This window comes from Nothobranchius furzeri, chromosome 3, assembly GCF_043380555.1.
Source record: "Nothobranchius furzeri strain GRZ-AD chromosome 3, NfurGRZ-RIMD1, whole genome shotgun sequence".
NCBI classification, from domain to species: domain Eukaryota; kingdom Metazoa; phylum Chordata; class Actinopteri; order Cyprinodontiformes; family Nothobranchiidae; genus Nothobranchius; species Nothobranchius furzeri.
In genome coordinates, this window is record NC_091743.1 from 62283074 (window position 1) to 62302697 (window position 19624).

The 19624-nt window shown below is 40.8% G+C and overlaps 1 protein-coding gene across 1 annotated transcript in view; it reads left to right on the forward strand.

The window, feature by feature from the left end:
• nckap1l (NCK associated protein 1 like) overlaps window positions 1-19624 on the forward strand; it is a 32861-nt gene that overhangs the window by 8825 nt on the left and 4412 nt on the right. The window contains exons 13-29 of the mRNA XM_015959112.3: window positions 95-227; window positions 323-404; window positions 1467-1525; window positions 1614-1759; window positions 1847-1979; window positions 2136-2255; window positions 2598-2737; window positions 3284-3415; window positions 4731-4949; window positions 5218-5348; window positions 11389-11486; window positions 12964-13057; window positions 13688-13770; window positions 15154-15234; window positions 17454-17547; window positions 17629-17745; window positions 18318-18427. Coding sequence (XP_015814598.3) covers window positions 95-227; window positions 323-404; window positions 1467-1525; window positions 1614-1759; window positions 1847-1979; window positions 2136-2255; window positions 2598-2737; window positions 3284-3415; window positions 4731-4949; window positions 5218-5348; window positions 11389-11486; window positions 12964-13057; window positions 13688-13770; window positions 15154-15234; window positions 17454-17547; window positions 17629-17745; window positions 18318-18427 — 1972 coding nt within the window. The remainder of the gene's footprint in view (window positions 1-94; window positions 228-322; window positions 405-1466; window positions 1526-1613; window positions 1760-1846; window positions 1980-2135; window positions 2256-2597; window positions 2738-3283; window positions 3416-4730; window positions 4950-5217; window positions 5349-11388; window positions 11487-12963; window positions 13058-13687; window positions 13771-15153; window positions 15235-17453; window positions 17548-17628; window positions 17746-18317; window positions 18428-19624) is intronic.

The window sequence follows — 19624 nt, forward strand, 5'->3', positions numbered from 1 at the left end:
GTGCTAAAAGCAACTCAAAACTGCATAGCACCCCTTTAAAGTCACCTAAACAAGGATTCTGAGTTTAATATTTATTGTTTTTGGCGATTTTTAGTCAGATGGCTGAATTGCTGTTCTGTATGGAGAAGTTACGAGGGCTAATGAAAAAGCACAGCCATGTAGTTCAGCGTTATCATGTTCAGTACCTGGCTCAGTTTGATGCTTTGCTTCTGAATGACACCATACAGGTATGTGAACTTTACAAAATCAAATATAGACTACCGTATGAATAACAATGAATGATTCTCCTGGAGGTTTATCTTAACCTAACACTGTTTTTCAGAACATGTATGTTTGTCCAGAAGAGGAGTCTGTCCTGTTTAGCTCCTTTGTCTCAACTCTCTCTGCTCTCTCCATTAAACAAGGTAACAGAACAATAAATATCACATTCAAACTTATGTCCTGGAAGCACTGTTACCTCACCCGGATGTGGGTCACTGTGCCCCACTCTGAAGCCAGGCCTAGATTTAGGGCACGTTGGCTGGGTTTTCACCCATTAAAACTCAAAGAGGAGACGTGGGTCCCCCTTCCCACAAGCTCACCACTCATAGGAGGGGCCAAAGAGGTTGGGTGAAGTGCGAGATTGGCAGTAGCTGAGGTCGGCGACCTTGGCGGTCTGATCCTGGGCTAAAGAGGCTAGCTATTGGGCCGTGGAATGTCACCTCTCTGCTGGGAAAGGAGCCTGAGTTGATGTGTGAGGTTGAAAGATTCTGGCTAGAAATTGTTGGACTCACCTTGATGCATTTGCTCTGGCTCCAGAACCAGTCTCCTTGAGAGGAGATGGATACTCTTCCACTCTGGAGTTGGGCCCCCTGACAGGCGCCGAGCAGGGGTGGGCGTCTTGTTGCCTGTACCTGTACCTTTTGCCAGTGAATGAGAGGGTAGCCTCCCTCTGCCTACGGAGGACGGGTCCTGACTGTGGTTTGTGCTTATGCACCAAGCTGCAGCCCAGACTGCTCCCCCCCCCCCCCCCACCCACCCACCCCCCACCCCTCCACCCCCCCCCCCTGATCTGAATTCAAGATGTGTTTTGCTATTGGCCTTCTGTGCACGTCATGGATTGTCCATAATGAACATCATCTTTAAGCATAAAGGTGCCCATATGTACTCGTGGCACCAGGATACCTTAGGTCACTTGTCCTAGATTCTCAGGTTTAAAGGAGGGGAGGAGCTGTTGACTGACTGCTACCTAAGTTGGCTTCGGTGGTAGGGGAGGCTCGGGTAGATACGCTGCTCCTCCACATCGAGAGGAGCCTCCTTGAGGCAGGTCCTTTTTCCTGACCTGGAGAAGGCCTTCTACTCTTTCTGATTCAAGACCATGGTCTCAGATTTTGTAAATACTGATCTCAAAACTTTAGCATTTAGTTGTTTCGTGTTCAAATTTACCATTACAGATTGCACTACTAATAAATTAATATTCTCTTTAGTGGAAAACAAAGAAGAATTTGATTTCAGAGCTCTCAGAATGGACTGGCTGAGATTACAGGTTAATATTTTTATATCATTCTACTTCTTTTGCCATTAATCACCAATTCACAACCTCATAAGTTCTGTTTGTTTGTGTTTGTCTTTAGGCCTACACGAGCGTGGCTAAGGCCCTTCTTCCAATGAAAGACTACACTGACCTGCCAAAGGTGATGAACTTGATCCAGTTTCACACCAGAATGGTGGACAGTCTGGAAGATATGCTACATGAGACATCTGAGCTCTCCATCCTCTGGTCAGTCTTTTAAAAATATATTTACATATTTATACTTTGAAATAGATTTTATGAATCCTTGTTTACATATTTTCCTCTTTTGTCCAGTTTCTACCCCCGTGTCTTTGAGAAAATGTTCAACCAGAGCAGTGAGGAGATGCCCATGAAGCGATACCTCATGTCCTTCCCCTTGGCCTGTTCTCACTTTAGTCAGTGTGCACACACTCTTTGTCCAGAAGAGGTCAGTGTTATTCTGATCACCACTTGTTGGCATTTTATTTAGTATGCACTTACTGTAGATTATTCTGTTTATATGTATTTCTGTGTTCACCTGTGCTTCTTTCTGTGCAGAATCTCCTTTATTGCTTCTCTTGTTGTTTTGCCTTTGTTTGTGCAGGCAGACATATTGGAGAAGCGAAGTCTGAGCCTGTGTGTGACCTTCTTGGACCAAATAGCTAAGCAGACCAGTGGTGTTATGTTAGAGATATGTGCTGAGCAGCGTAATCTCAATGACCAGGTGGAGTCTGGGTCTATTTAAACATTTGGAAACCTAATTATCCAGCAGGAATGGGATTTTTACTCAGTCCGGATCCAGAAATAATCAGAGCAGCTTCAGCTTCTGTGTATTTAGCTGGAGGCAGAGTGGAGAAATCCGAATGCAATGATAAGAAAAGACTCAAACTTTAGAGATGATGCCTCCTGAGCACTGGTTCTAGATCAGTTTAATAAAATTATACTTTTTAAGTTAGTACTTGTGATTCATTTAAAACCTGAATGTTTTTTGCTATATTTACTCATCTGGGTTTAACTCTTCCACCTTTCTTTCTCTCTATCCATTCATTCCGGGGTAACCCTGAAGCTGCTGCCCAAGCATTGTGCCGAGACCATCAGCGCTGCTCGCCACAGAAAGCAAAAGAAGCAGTTGCCAAAAAATAAAGAAGTCCAGAAGGAGAAACCTGGAGCTGAGAGTCTGAGAAAAAATCGAATCATAGAAACAAAGTCAGATTTGCCTTTATTTGTTTATTTTTTTCTCCCTTATTATAATTTTCTCGTCTTGTTTTGCAGCCTAACTTGTAATAATTATTCAGTTTGATTCTTGAATCCGACGTCTGAAAAATTCTTGGTTTATTACATTAAGAACAGCCAGATCTGACACGCAGAGAAAACATGTCATTTGTTTGATTTTGAAAAGCCCATCATTTCCGTTTTGCTCAATAAAACACTCTAGTATGCATTTTTGAAATAAAGGACACTTGAATTAGTTGAAGTTGATGGAATCTAATCCGCCCAAGAAACATTGGAAACCTCCTCTTACTACACAAAAGCTCATTCGACACTTTTATTTACTTCTGTGTTTTCATTATCTTTTTTCCATATATGGCGGCACTTTCAGAGCTGTAATCCTGTCCTTTCTCTTCTGGTTTCCTCCCTTTGGCCTTCAGTTCTCTGATGTCTTTATGCAGAGGAACATAAATGAATACTGAAGTCATTTTCAAAGTATTTATCCGTACTTTGTGTCTCGCCTTTCTCTTTTTTGTCTGCCAGTATGGACAAGTTGCACCTGACTCTGACAGAGCTCAGTTCCTCCTACACTCTCTGCACGGACTTCACTGTCTTCAACCACATTGTTGTTCCCACAGAGTTCCTGCTTTCTCACCTCGAGATGCGTCTTTCTGAGTAAGATGGGGGGATTTTTATATTTCTGTCAAAGTAATGCAGAGTATACAATACATGTTGGAGCTTCAGAATATATAATAAATTCATAATTTGCATATTTTCTGTTCAGTGAGAAGCACTGAGGATATTTTCATGAAATATCAGAAATGTGCCATTTAAAGAGCCTGCAATTCCATTGCATGATGATCAATATTGTTGTAAATTACCTAACTAATCTGCATGAAATCTCTTTCTGTTTTGCTTCCAAAAATCAAAGTCACTTAGAAAATAAACAGAAGCTGTAGAATGTGCTGCCTTGTAGGTCCCTACTGCCTCTGTAATCACCCCATGTGTGAATTAAAACCAACCACCTGGTTTCTGTCAGTGTTTGGTTTTAGCAATTATGTGTCTCAAACGAAGGGTTTCTAAAGTCCCTGTTTGTGAAGTTACGAGTGGGGAAAATTGCATAGAAACGCTCTAAAGTTGAGGAGCAGCAGCTCAACATCGACTCCGATATCAGAGCTTCTCAGCTTACAGCAGCCTGAGTGGAGGATGGGTGGGCGTGGCCAGTTCCAGCTTGTTTTCTCAAAGTGACAGAGCCCTGAAATCTATTCTGGAAGGTACTGAAAATGTCGAGAATTAAATAGCTGAAAAAGCTTTATGAGAGAGAGATTTTTTGCAAAGACGTTCATAAATAACTTTTGTGTCAAGCGTAGAACTATTAGAACCTAAGAAAGGGCTTTAAACACAAAAAGTACAATTGCGACACAACACTCCAACCTGTTGGATATATTCACACTTTTCTCAGCATGATTCTTTATTTTTTAAGTTTTCTTTTATCTTTGCCCTTCAAATAATCAGAGGAATCTTGAGGAACTCGGCTCTTGTGAAACATCTTCATCACTAGAAAGCCTTTGTGTCGATCCACTTTACAAATCTGAGCAAAGACTCAACCTGTCGCTCCTCAGCTCAGTCTCATTTCAGTATTAACAGCTGTTTAGATTAGTGTCTGGTCCCAGGATGAGCTCATGATACTCTGCATATGTTCTTTTTAGTCTCTTTGTCTTATTTGACGTGTATCTGCTCTGCCACATTAAATTTAATGTTCTCGAGTAGCAGCATTCCTGCTAGGGATCTGATTAGTCCCTATGTGGCTGACACTGTAAATAAAACAAAAAGAGAAACCTGATGAAAACATAAATAAATCTGCAGTGAAGCCTTGCAGTTATAAAACCCGAATTGTCTCATCACCACGGCTCATTTAACCTGCTCTAAAACCTCGTCTGAACTCTGTCAGCCTGGTGACAAGTGACTTTGTCAAAACATTTTCCTCCAGGATCATCTTAAAAATGATCAATTACAACCAGACCACCCAGGAGATAGCACGTCCCACCGACCTGCTGGCTGGGATCAGGACCTACACAACCAGTCTGCACAACCTCTCCTGCTACATTAACGTGGACATCACACGGCTGATGAAGAATGTCCTGCTGCAGCAAACACAGCCGTTAGACTCCAATGGAGGCCCAACCATTACACACCTCTACACAACCTGGTGGGTCATTAAATACTCATGCATTCAGCTATTTATACACTAACAAACACTTATGGCATATAAGCATTAGAAGAAAGCACAGCTGCTCAAGCATTTAACACAAAATGTTGCAGCATTGACAAGTACATCGTCTAGAGCTTGCTTTGCCCCATTTCCTGCCTCTCTGTGTTAAGCAGAGGAACACTCTCTTTAATTGCCCTCTTTATTTCAAATTCTAAGGGTTAAAGACACTCATTTGTCTGTACTAAATATGCTTTCTGCACCTTAGGTACCTGGAGGCCCTTCTGCGTCAGGCAAGCGGCACCCTCATCGTTCACTGTCCCACGATGCAGTGCTTTGTCAGCCAGACGACCGACAGTGAACTCACATTTAGAGCAGAGGAGTTCTCAGATGTATCAGGTCAGCACTGAAGCTGAGATAAAAAATAATGCTCATTGTGTCAGCTAGGCTTGGGCGGTATCCAAATTTTCATACCATCTAACTTCCTCCACATTTTACCATGGTGCACGATCCTACCGGGACTAATTTCAAAATGATGACATAAGCCTCAAAGTGGAATCACCAAACAGTTTGTTTGGACCTTCACTGTTAAGAAACTGAATACCAAACACTATAACTAAAACAATAACAACATAACACACATCATTTTAACAAGTTAATAAAAACACAGCTTATAAAAAAGATTTTTTGCCTGGAAAAACCAGTATGTTTACCTTTTCTGGTTTAATTTTAGGACACTGTGGACCCACTAATGAAAACCCGCTTCCATTAGCTTGTGGCACCAACATACAGGTACTTTGTGGCTAGTTGCGACATCTAGGGAAGTTTGGCTGCATATTTTCTACCAGAGAAGTGCACTATCGTCTTTAACAACAGGCTCTAGAAAGACATCTGCTATTTCAGCCACGGCTCGCTCTGTGCCGACGGAGCATGCGTCTTTTGTTGATCTTTTATTTGTACAAACTGCATCCTCAGTGTTTACTGGCTCTCCTTTTAAGTTTGCATCATACCTGAAATACTTCAAGGCTGCAGAAGTTGTGCTGTTTTTAGACACCAAGTTACCTGGTGCGCGAGCTGCAATTTTTCTCTCGGCGCTCGCCGTCTCCAAGCAGTTAAAGCCGGGGTTCGTAGCATAATGTCATCAAGGAGAGAATGAGATCATTTTGAAAATTGAATGGATTCCCCTCCTGTCATGGTCTGGGGAACACGTCTAACCCAAGACATGCAGAATCACAACAACTCACGGATTGATGGTAAAAAATAATATTTATTTATAAACGGGAACTGAAGGTGCACTGGTAAGTCCAGTGGGAATCGAGAAACGGGAGTGTCTAAGGAGGGGAGAGCAGATACAGGTGAGTCCAGGGAGGTAAGTCTTAACTTGGTGGGTGCAGAGAAAAGACTTACTGGGAGATGGGAAAGCACAGGAATGAGGGAGGGCAGGTTGAGAGCCGGGGTGTATCCAAGTGAGGGGTTCAGGAGAGGGAGCGTGAGGAGGGCAAGAGAGCGGGTTGGTTAGGAGGAATGGAGAATGGTTGAGAGCTGCGTCCAGAAGTCCTATGAAGCATGGGTGAGTAATCCTGAGAAGTCGCTGAATCAGAGACGTTCCAACAACCTGGAGACGGGTAATCACAAAATCCAAAGTTCACAATAGTCCAAGAAACTCTAGAGTACAAATACCAAGTAACACTAGGAGGCTAGAAACTACCAAGCTGTAATAATCATCCGGCGTTGAGGTGTGTTCTCCATCCTCCATAAGTAGCCGGGCCCGCTGATTGCCAACAAGATGCAGCTGAACCTCCCTCTCCTGCAACACACAGCTCAGAGGTGGAATATTGAGAGGAGTACTCACCCTGGCTCATGACAGTACCCCTTCTGGAAGCAGTTGAAAGCCACTCCTCATACTGCACACAAATAGCTTTGTAGCTCTAACGGCGGGCCTATGTGGCTGCATGTTTTTGATATGTTCCTGCTCAGACACACCTGATTCTAACTGCTGAATTATCTCCTCAGGCTTCATCTGGTACAGCAGGAGCTGCTAATCACTCGTTTTAATGAAATCTGCAGTTTTCAAGCAGGACAATATCTAAAACTGTCAGGAATCTGGTACTCGTGATGCTAGCACAACGGTGCTAATGCTACAACCTTACATCCAATGTATCGCCACGCTAGTCACTTATCTCCAACCAATGTTGTGCCTGAAGGAGTTCATTGAATAAGAATAGTTTTTTCAGTCAATTAATCAAATTTTATTTGTGTAGCACCGTTCACTGATTTAACAGAAGCCCAAGGCGCTGAACATGACATAAAAACAATAAAAGAGAAAAAAGACAATAAAACAGGTTATAAACCACATAAAAAAGTAACTAAAATGATAAGACAGACACAATAAAAACAGATATGATAAAAGATTAAGAATCTAAAAAATCCATGTTACGTAAAAGCCAAACGATAAAAAGAGTCTTCAATCTACTCTTGAAGACCTGCAGTGATGGGGTCTATTTGACAGCAAGTGGGAGCTCATTCTGTAGTGTTGGAGCAAGGACTGAAAAGGCCCTATCACCTCTTGTTTTGAACATGTAGTTTGTGGGACGATGAGAAAATCCTGATCAGCCGAGCGAGGGGAGCATGTGGGAGCATGCATCTGTAGCAACCCAGCAGGTTCTCACAACTTGGTTTGTGTGGCTGTCAACGTTACGTGTGAACGCTAAAGTGAGTGCGCTCATTTTGGGTCCAGCTGATTTTTTTCCTACTTGAAAGTTGGAATTTCTAAGTATCAAATACAAATGGAACACATCATTTATACAGGGAAGACATCAAATCTGGAAACACCAGTCACAGACTGTCACCAGTTATTTGTATGCTTATTCTTTTGAGGCTGGTTGTTGCCCTTAATGAAACACAATGACAGGCAATGAATTTTATAACTTTGGGCAATAAAGTCAGAAGACACATTCACAAAATTTGAAAAGTGACTTAATGAAACAATAATTATTGTTTACAAGTTTTGTACTTTGAGGAGCATCCTTGTTTCCTACCTCAGCCTGGTTCTTCCCTTAGATTGTTTAATAATTTCTCGTTTTATAAAAGCTATTCTAACAGCAAGTGTTCCCCCAAGTCTTTGAGAATTTACTGTAAGGGCAAAAGCTGCAGCTGGGTTTGAGTGTGGACTGAAGGAGTGGCAATAATTGGAAAATAACTTTTCTGAGGGTATTAGCATTTTTGAAACTGTGAACTTAGTTAAATAATTTTAATTATGAACCATGAGCTGTACCAGTTCATTTAAAAATGTTTGAACTGCACTTTGAACTAGTTCGTATTTATGACATTTTCCATCACTGGATCTGATACAAAGAGATTAATCCCTTTTTGTTCCGCTCCCTCCTCTTCCACAGTTGACAGACTGACATTAATTCAGTGCAGTTTGAGTTGGTATTCAAGCTAGCTTGGTGCGCTAAGGTGACTGTGCGTCATGGTGTCACCCCACAGTACATGCTGGGAACTGGGGCACATTCTCATTGATTGACAGCTTCCGCTTGTGTATACACAATCCTATTGGTCAACGATCTAGGCTTGTGTTAATGATTCACGTTGCTGTAGAGACCCGGGGAGGGACTTAGGGGATATATAAATTATGAAATTGTATCTACTTTATATAATAGAACAAGGTCAGGTTGTCATTTTTAAGTAACATTTTTTATTTTATTTAAAATTTTTAAACTATGTAGGTTACCCCTGTTTTAACTGAGTTGCTTTCAGGTACCCGTTTGTTATCATACTCACATAGAAAACACTCTACAGCTGCTTATTGCCAGTTGTGCCTCTGCATCACAGCTGCCAAGTTTAATTTTAGCCGAGTAACCAAGCTGAGTGAGGCCTGGGACTTGGCTGCACTCAGGAATCTGCCTGTGTCTATCTAAACCTGGCAGTGCAGAGGATTGTAACCACTGCACTTGCTGACAGCATGGCTGCTTCAGGGATCTTTTAGGTTTAATGATGATTGATTAACATTTAGCTCAGGTCAAGAGAGGTAACTCCTCTCGAGGAAGAAACACAGAAAATGAAAACAAATGAAGACTAACAAACCCAAAATAATACCTGCATGAGACATTCCTAAAAATGTATAACCCTGAGTCTAATTACACCACCAAGGAACATTTTTGCCTGATTATTTCACCATTAAAACTGGATTATTAACTACCTTATAAATAAAACCCAAACTGGTCTGCATTATTCTGAGACTTCTCCCAGTTTGCACCAACAGAACCGGAGGATGGGGTGTGTGTGTGTGTGTGTGTGTGTGTGTGTGTGGGGGGGGGGGGGGTATCCAATCCAAAATATCAGAAATGTACCAGCACAGCAATGACTTGTCCATCGACAATAAAACTCGTTTTAGTATCAACCATGAGAACACTTTTTCTATTCAAACCTCATTTTCATTTCCTCTGTGGGTCATCAATGGCCTTCTTCAATAAATTTACTTGTTTAAGTTAAAAAATCACCAAGTCTTTCCACGTTGTCATGACAACACATCCTGCAATGGCTATAAGTCCAGCTGATGGATGAAATTAATGCTTTATAAAGATGTCCTTGACGTTTAAAACTGAGTGAGCTTTTGACCAAGTATCATAAAATATCTGATGTGCTGAAAGTTTTTTGAACAATAAGTTCACTACGGAACCTTATTTTTTTAATGTATTTTTTTTAATACAATCAGACACTCTTAGTTACACATGCAGAAAATTAAAATAGTCTTCTACTCGTATTTTCTGCATTAGCTGCCAATAGAAAATTGACAGGGAAACACTTGGGTCAGATAAAGCCACTCAGATCTACGTCACACTGTCAATTAGCCTTCACAGACTAGCCAATTTGTGGCAGCTTCACATCTGGATTGGCCCATTCCGGTCTTGGTTGGGTCAGCCCACCCCAGTGTGGCATGTTTTTGTGCACTTCCTTCTCAGAGACACGGATTTCTCAGAGAATCTGGGCGGGACAAAAGAAGCACGGATAAGTCAGCGGTGTCCTCCTTTTAATAGTTAACAAAGGCAGCTGTGAGTAACATTGTTTTTGGAGGCTCTGACGTGAAGCACACAGCTTCTTACTCTCAATGAGGAGCGGTGCTGCTGTGGGCCCCTTTCACAGCAGACTGTCCTCGCACTCCTGCGACCAGAACGGCAGGTCCGAGCTGTAGTCAGAGAAAATGAATCACGCATGCAGGAGGCTGCTGCTGGCTGATTCTACCCACCAATCAGAGGCTACCTCTACAGTCAGCTGATCACAGAATATGCACAGATTACCCAGATGTGAATCCACCATTGGTGTTGCAACCGGGGATGGCTGTGTTGAAGTTAACCGTTAGCATGACCGTTAGCTAGTTATTTGTGGAGATAAAACATCACCGTAGCAGAGCAAACACACTCAGTGGTAGATTTGTGCTGCTGTTAGCCAATCAGGAGTAAGATTTTGAAATATTGTGAATAGTAATGAGTAAAATCCAAATTCTGCTGTTTTTTTCTACCCTCTCCTTCAGCTGACTTTACTTCCTGAAGCGTTAGAGCTTTTTTCCATAGAGACTGTCTCACTAGGCATTGGTTATTAAAGACCAGAGCACATGTATTTAAAATAAACTCATGAATGAGAGTTTAAATGAAGAATTGTAGGCATGAGAAAGCTGAGTTTGAATGTTTGAGTACTCTTTTTTTTCCTTTCTGCTGAGACATGGAGGTAAATTGAACGGGTACACAAATGTTCCTGTTTAATTATCGTGAACCCACAAGTTCAAGAAATGACTCACCGTTTGCATGAGCCCAACTCGCAGATCTCTGTCTTCCTGCTAAGAGCTGGTATTGAAGCTCAGGAGGACGTGAAGTGTGGATTGAGTTGTATTTATTTTACACCTCTTGTCCTGCAGGTTATTCTCACACTGCCTGAATTACGTGGACTTTAGCATTGCTTATTACCTAGTCCACTCTTCCATCTGCTAAGGCTGTACTTGTGTTTCTCCTCCACAAAGTTCCACCTCCACATTATCTCACAGCAGCATCAGAGCTCCTCACAAATGCTAAAGTTACTCCCTTATGTGTACCGTTTCAGGCACACACACACACACACACACACACACAGACCCTTATGCTTCAATAATCGCCTCCACACATTGCCTATATTTACTCTGCAGCGAGGCATCTGCCTGCTTTGTCGTGACTCAACCCATTAACCGACTCCCCTCTAATCCACACGTTATTCATTTAGAATTGGTCACAAGTCAAGCTGAGTCACAGGTCTAATAGCTGCAGCTTCATTGGTTCATTGCTTAAACTAAACTCACCCATCAATATGAATGACCTTTTGAGAGGGACTGCAGCTTTTTTTGTTTTTTAGAATTTCTGTTAAAACATCTAGCTGATTGATCTCTCTGTGACTGATGACTTCTGAACAGAGTTGCAAGCCCTGGCAGAACTAATTGGTCCATACGGCATGAAGTTTCTGGGTGAGAACCTGATGTGGCACATCACCTCTCAAGTCAGCGAACTCAAGGTGCAGTATGATGCAAACGGCACACAATCATATTCAGTGATGTTGGGTTTTGGTGTTATCTTTAGTTCATCTCGGGTATTTGTTGTTTTCTGGAGTTTAGGATGTGGGTTCTTTGAGTTTAGACTTTTTTTTCTCAGCTCCAGTCACACAGCTGTCATTTTAGCATCACTTCTCTGTATAAGGTCCTCAGTTTCACCACCTCAGAGTCATGTCATCCTGCCGTCTTCTCTGTGTTTATCTGCTCTGTGTGCTTCTCTTAATCTCTTCATGTAAGTTTAGCTGCTGCATGGCCAGCTTTTATATTCAGTTTTATTATTATTTTAGTCTTTTGTCCATTTGGGTCTTCTTCATCCAAGCGTGCATCTTGAAACTGACAGTAAACTGGCAAAGAATAGTTTTTAATCTGAACCTATTTCCTTACAGACTCTAGCTAAAAATAAAGAGGTTTTTCCCGGTCTACAGTAGTGTGTAGCATCTGCTTTCCAGTGCAAAAACCACTGATGGTGTAAGAATGAACACACTCTTGTTTGTATAAAATAAAATAATATTAACCCATCTTTCAAGAATAAAACCTGCACATTTAAGTGCATTCTTTTTTTAAAATAAAATGTCACCTTTAGAAGAGGGAGGTGTGTGTGTGTGTGTGTGTGTGTGTGTGTGTGTGTGTGTGTGTGTGTGTGTGTGTGTGTGTGTGTGTGTGTGTGTGTGTGTGTGTGTGTGTGTGTGTGTGTGTGTGTGTGTGTGTGATTAAAACAGTATTTGTCCTCTTTAAAAAAAATCACATCTGAGACCCAGTAAGGATGCCCCCCACCCTTACACACTCCACACACACACACATGCAGAACTATCTTTGATCAGCTGCTCTGAGATGGAAAACATCTCACTGTGCTCTCTCCAGAGTTAATCAGCTTAGAGTTTAAGGCTACCCTGGGATTTGTTTTGAACCTACTTCCTGCAACAGACCACATGAATTACTTATATGGACAAATATGTGGTTAAGTCCACGAGCTCATTGAAACTAAGTGATCCATTCTGATGAGTGAAGGTAAATTCCACTCATCGTCTTGAATTAGGAGAGAATAAGCAACATCCATCCATGCATTATCTAAACCACTTCCTCCTCAATAGGGTTGCAGGGAGTTGGTGCCTAATTCCAGCTGTCAACGGGCGAGAGGCGGGGGGACACCCTGGGCATGTCTCATGTCCATCACGAGACAACTGATCACACACTCACTCATGTCTAGAGATAATTAGTGTCTCTAATTAACCTAATATGCATGTTTTGGGCCTGCAAGACCAAACCAGTGCCCACAGAAGGAGTGAGCAATGTATAAAACTTAATTCTGCTGTGCATTTCTCACCACACTGACAACCCTGACTGAAGGAAAGACTGTGGTCTTCATCACAGTCACAGCAGTTATAGCAGTCAGCTGAAGGTGGCTTCTATCCCTTGTTCCTCTTCTCTCTACTCTGTCAGAAAATGGTGATTGAGAACATGGACGTCCTGGTGCAGATGAAAAACAACTTTGACAAGCCAGAGGAAATGACCATTCTAAAAAAGAGGCTGACAGGTGAGAAGTGGTGAGGAAGAAATACCACGAGAAAATGATGAGACAAAGAGATGTGAAGACAGCAGTGACAGGTTGAGAAGTTATAGAAAAAGGGAAACAGATGAAACAGTACGAGAGCACAGAGTATCACTACTGCAGAGGCTTCCAAACACATTTTTGCTTTTCTTAATATTTCCTTGCTAACGTTCAATCCGATTCTAAGATGGAAACTGCTCCAAATATAAAGAAGATCTGTTATCAATTAATATTCAACACACATTGAAATTTTGTGCAAAAGAAACGAATGATAAAACACTGAGGTTTAAAGAAGCTTTGTTCTCTACTGCTGTTTCAAAGTTATTTTTTGTATGTCTCCTTTTTCCATGATTAGTTTAACAATAAGAATTTAATCATTTAAAACTTTAGGGTATGTGTGGAACTGGATCTTCATAATTGAGATGACTATTTTAACATTTTTAGCTCAGTCCCTTTTTGTCCAACAAGACAACAGTGTTATTGTCTATTAATGCAGCCATATCAGTTAAACATTGATACAGTCTACAGAAAGAGATTTCATTCTAATCCTGGAGTGCATAGTGTTGAACTCGCAGGATTTGTAGGAATACTGATGGGTTTCATCTGATCTTCTAGGTGGAGAGAATGTCCTGAAGAGGACAACCATCATTGGGGTGATTTTGTCCTTTAGACTGATGGTGCAGGACTGTCTGCAAGATGTAAGATCCAACAGGATTGTGGTGATTACTCAACTGACCTTTATTGGAAGTTTACTACGTGAAGTGCCTTGAGACGACTCTTGTCGTGATTTGGCGCTATACAAATAAACTTGAATTGAATTGAATTGGTACAAATAATCATAGTGGGGTGTGAAAGGCTGGCAGGTTTATTAATAATAATAATAATAATAATAATAATAATAATTTGTTGTTGTGTTACATTAAATTATAGTCAACATATCTCAGAACAAATACATTTTCTTTGCTTTGTTGTTGATGTAGTTGACATTAAAGAGATTAGCAGGTGATTTGCAAAGTTTCTGAAATATATCACTTCACATTTAAAGAAAGAAGATGACACAACCTAAAATCAAGAAGCTGCATCAGTTATTCCAGCATCCCGTCAGAGGGTGTGCTCTGTTGATCTCATAAAAAAATGCAGAAAAGGTCATTTAAAGGAGACACATTATATAAAACTCACCTTTTACATCTTTTTGTGCCACTATGTGAGTCTCTGTTTCCGCTATAAACACCTAAACCTAATTAAAATGTGGAAGCCGTCCATTGATTTTGTTGTCGCTGTTTGGAGTTAGGAATTATGTGTCTAAAATAAGCTGTTTTAAAATGGAATAGAATAAAACCACCTCTCACAAGCAAAATAGAGGTGCTTTTGGAGTAACAGCTGGTCTACTCTAAGCCCCTCCCAGAAATCAGAGCTTCTCAGCTTATAGCAGTCCGAGCGATAGAGCGGTGGATGTAGCCAACTTCAGCTTGTTTTCTCAACAAGAGTCCTGAAATGGCTCATTCTGAAAGGACTGAAGCTGTCGAGAATAAAACTGCTGAAATTGTGAGAGGGATTTTATTCAAAGTACTTCCTAAACATGATTTCTATTGACCATAGGACTATTATAACTAAAGAAAAATGTCACAACATGGCCACTTTTATAACAAAAGGAAGGAAGTTACATTTAACGGTTGTATTAAAAGATCAAATCAAACTTTACATCTTCTAAAGTGATTCAACATTTTCCAATTATCATTATTTAAACAATTTCAGCAAATATGTGAACCAAAGTTAATATTAACATTGTAGACAATATGAAGACATGTTATACTTCACAGCAAAGACAGCTCCAGTTTCAGTTTACTTGGCGTAAACAAAAACAATATTTGTGACTTAATGAGTAAATGTGAACTTGAAAACCTCTGATTTGATATTGTAATGCACATCAATGACACAGCACTCAGTTTTACTAAGAAAAGAATAAAACATTAACATTAAAGGTGCTTAGCTAAATTTAGCACATTAAGCTAAAGCACATAAATCTGTGTATCTTCTGTGATCGAGTAAAATTGTCTCATATAATTGTCTACAATCCTCAGATCCTGGGGAAACATTGTCCCTTTCTGTTGAAGCCCATCAAGTGCCTCAGAGACTTTATCACCCCTGATGCTGACATCCAGGTAAACACAGCTGTTATACATCAAAACAAACACCAAAACTCTAAAAGCTGGACAAATCACTCAAAGGAATAAAGCAGCATGAATACCAACATCTCAAAAGAACATGAAAAGTTAGCTTTTTAAGTTGCTGCCTTTGATCCAGTTTATTTACTTGTTGAGGAAGCATCTTGTTGTCCTCTGAGGTTATGAATGCAGAACATATCGTGCACATGAGTCCTTGTAGAGCAGACGGATGGTATGCATCAGTTTGGGAGCTTCTGAGATTCAGCTCTTCTGTACCCACCAAAAATGAATTCCTAATCTCCCTCTGGAGCAATCTGTGTGACTGTGACTCATGAACTCTCCCTCCCTTTACTTACGTCTGGTTTCTGAGTGAGGCATGACAGCCGTGCCACAGCCCAGGCCAGGATAACCCCAAAGACGTCAGCAACCCTTCTCATGCCTCCGTGAGAGAGACTCTGATTGCTGCTGCAGCTTTGCTCTCTGAACCACATCAGTGGAAACATTTTGTAGACAGGCCAACCATGCATGCAACCAGAAATAGGGCAAGATCAAAAGTTGTGTTGATACAAAGACACCTCACAGTGATTTAGAGACACTCTTTAGACAATTCACCTAGTAGAGCAGTAGTATTTATTTATTTATTTATTACTATAGCAAAGGAAGTGCGGCTACAGTATGCAGCTCATTTTGAAGTGGTAATACGATATAATGAGTCACAAGAAATAAAATACATTCAAATTATAATAAATTTCTGAACCTCACATTTTAGCCTGCATTTTCATAATGCAAAGCACAGAAGCAGACTTATTATTCATTTTTGGTCTACGGCTCTCCTCGTTGCTTTGTAAAAATCCTAAAACATGCAGCTCAACCACAAATAGTTTGAGATGAAGTTTAGCTGCAGCAAATTGTCAAAAACTCACAATAAACTACAAAGAAATTGTAGAAAGATGGGATATTAATGACAAAATGACAAAACCCCTTCCCTTTTTGGAAGAGAGTCTGTAACTCAGGACGATTTCATCATAGGAAACATTAATTTAAATTTAAATCACCGAAAGATGGACCTTTAGTGACCAAACTAGCCTTTTGATATCATTACTGGTGTGTATGCCACTGTAGATCAACGTTTCTTTAGATTTCTGAAGAATTTACAGTAAAATCTTGAACTGATACCATGCACTCTTGCTTTTGAGTCAAAGTCAAAGTTTTCCAGCAAACTTACTCATCTTATTCTTACAATCTTCACACATCTTCTTCTGAGATTTTTTTTCTTTTCCCCCAGTGTCTCACACAGAGGGACAGTATTCTCAAGAAATTCCCAGATTACATCCTAAAAATCCCAATCACAGAAACTGGAGGGGGATTTTTAATGTGTCATGTGACTTACTAGATTTCTTTTTTAAGTTTTGTTTTTACACGGGAATTATTATTATTATTTTTATTTTATATTTTTGCTTAATTTGTGCATTTCCCTCTGCCTTGTGCATCAGACTAAGTTAGCAATGAGTAATTAACACAGGTTACCCTAATGATCGACTTGAAGCAGTTTTATCATTTCTTTCCATATTTTAAAACTTAGGCTCTTTGCATCAAGCCTTAAAGGTGTGGTTCACTGAAACCCCATTTTTAATTATTATTTCTGATTATAATCAGTCACTGTCAGTTTTTAATGCAGGCTAAACATGTAGATAGTCTCCTACACCTATCTCCTGCATTAGCTTCTGCTGGAAAATAGACATGAAAATCTAGGATTAGAAAAGCCTGACAGATCTATCTCACACTGTCACTTAACATCCATGGACTCACCCATCTTGACTCACGACGAGGAACGCTGTTGTTGGCTTAGCGCTCAAGAAACAGCAGCAAATGTCCCGACTAGTTTGAGCTAACCATTAGCATTGGCGACTTCACCGCACGGCAGAAGTTCCTCCAGGCTTGAGTTATTTGTGGAGATTAAAACATCCATGTTGCAAGTTAATTATCCAATCCGAGGTGAGATGACCAAATATCAGGAAATAAGAATCCAAAACGTAACTGGTAGTTACTGGAAATGGTGCACAGGGTATTCATTCCTACTAGACACCACTGCAAATAGATTGATTAAACGAGTGATCCACACTTCTATAATACTTTGGGGTTTAAAGAAGAAAGCTGATTGGATATGTTTTTTAGTGGAACCCTTCAAAATGTTGTCTTTCTATATGATCTCACAGGTAACTCTGAATGTCTTTGAGCTGGCGTCTGCTGCAGGACTAAAGTGTAATATTGATCCTGACCTCGTTGTGGCCATCCGAAATATGAAAACAGGTAAACTAAAAAGATTGTGCAGTTTGAATTACTAATCATACATTTGTGATCTTTTATTTTATTTCTTACTAAAACTGCCAGATAACACATCATCTGAAGAGGAGCATAAGATCTCCCGTTTGCTGCTCATCTACATCGCCGTGTCCCTGCCCATTCTGGCTCTGGATCCCAACTCCTTCTACAACCAAGTGCATGGAGGTGCATAATCAGTCGTAGAGCCTGCTTGACAGTAATTATCCTCCAGAAAGCTAACGCTAATCAGCTGTTCCTCCAGCCATTATTTACCAGCTGCTGATAGTGTGTATAAAAAAGGCACTCCAACCTGAAACACTGGCATCATACTTTCCAGTCTGACACGGTCCGAAGCGAGGCACGTCGGCTAATTAGAAACACGTTTTTGTTGATGGACTTTTGTTTACAGATAACTCTGGCTGACGTGCATCAATTCACTTACTACTTACGTTGGCCCGAGCTCTTTCCAGCTTCCAGCCTAGACTCAAACATTATGAACAGCTAATGGCCAAGATTTCTATCAGAGCATAAAGTGGCATTTGTCTCAGATTATTTGCATTGCCTTTATTTTCCGTTGATATATTTAAAATAAATTAACCCCGTGAGCCTGAGGAAATAATGTCCAGCATGCTTCCTCTTTAGTGTTACAGATGATTAAGTGCATTTCTCCAGTCGCACCAGCCATAAAAACATCCTCTGTTACTAAGTACAGGACCTGCTTTTCCACGCTGATTTTCTGTGATGTTTTTTTTTTTTAGGCCACAACAACAACATCCACTGTTTAGCTACAGCCATCAACCAGCTGGCTGCTGCCATGTTCACTGTACAGAACAAGAACATTGAGCAGCAGCTGAAAGAGTTTCTCTTGGTGAGTATAAACACTTTTGTGACCGTTTAGTGAAAATAAAGTTCTCTTTTTACCAGTGTCTCAAAGCCACACATCTAAGGGCAAATGCTCATTAATGCAAACACCAAATGTTTGGTTCTATGCTTGACTCATGCAGAGCTTTTTACAATGTGCTGAATAGCAAAACTTCTGCCTTATTTGCATGAAATGTAATAGTTTTATGTATCTAAAATGTACTCAAATAAATTAAGTGTACAAGAAAAATATCTACTCCCCTGAATGTTTATCCTTAACGCCTGCTCACTGCGTAAAGTTACAGTTCACTTATTTAGGTTTAGAACCATTAATTTCTTACCTGTTGTTCTTCGAATGGCCTCAGTTAGGACAAAGATTAGCTCTGACTGAACTGATGAGCTAACAACTAAATACAATGTGACCTGTTACAACATATCATAGAAAATGTCCAAAACTGTCCAGAAGCTCAAACAAAGTATAGTTGCTGATAGGGGTTGTATCAACGAGTTCACTAGTCGACTTCACTGCTCTGTAGTGACTTTTTATGACTTTCATAGACTAGTCGCTGTCATGTGATATTGACCGACAAGATGCAGTCCTTGGAAAAGACAGCAGGTGACGAGCCCCTACACGTTGGGAGTCGACGCACTGTGCCAGAGAATCGGTATCTGACGCCCACAGTAAAACGGACATTTGACCGAATTGTGACCTTTACCCTCTTGCAATTTAACCTTCCCCTCACCCCCATCCTAACCTTAACCAGGTTTTGCATGCAAAGCTCTGATCGTTGACACGCTCCAGACATCTGCGTCCTGAGCACGGCCACCGTAACATTATCAAATTAGGTGTCGCCACCTCAAAAACAAATTCATCATGTCGGCTCATTTCCTTTTATGTTTTCTGTCTTTTATTTGTGCCTGATGCTTTTCGCTGCTGTGGAGCGGGGCGCATCACCTGTTTTGACCTGTGATTTCACCCCACCGGTGCGGCCGGCGCGCAGCGCGCACTCCGCTGTTTTTGCGGTCGGTAGATCTTTTAGAACTGCAGTTCAAAGGTAATTCATAAGGTGAATATATATGAAGCCACGTAGCAGCTTTTCTTTAGGATTGAGAGGAGATGCAGGAAGATAATAAACAGAGTGTAAGGCCTGACTCGAGCTGAGCTGAACCGGAGCGAGAGTTCGGGATGTAGCATGTTTTAAAC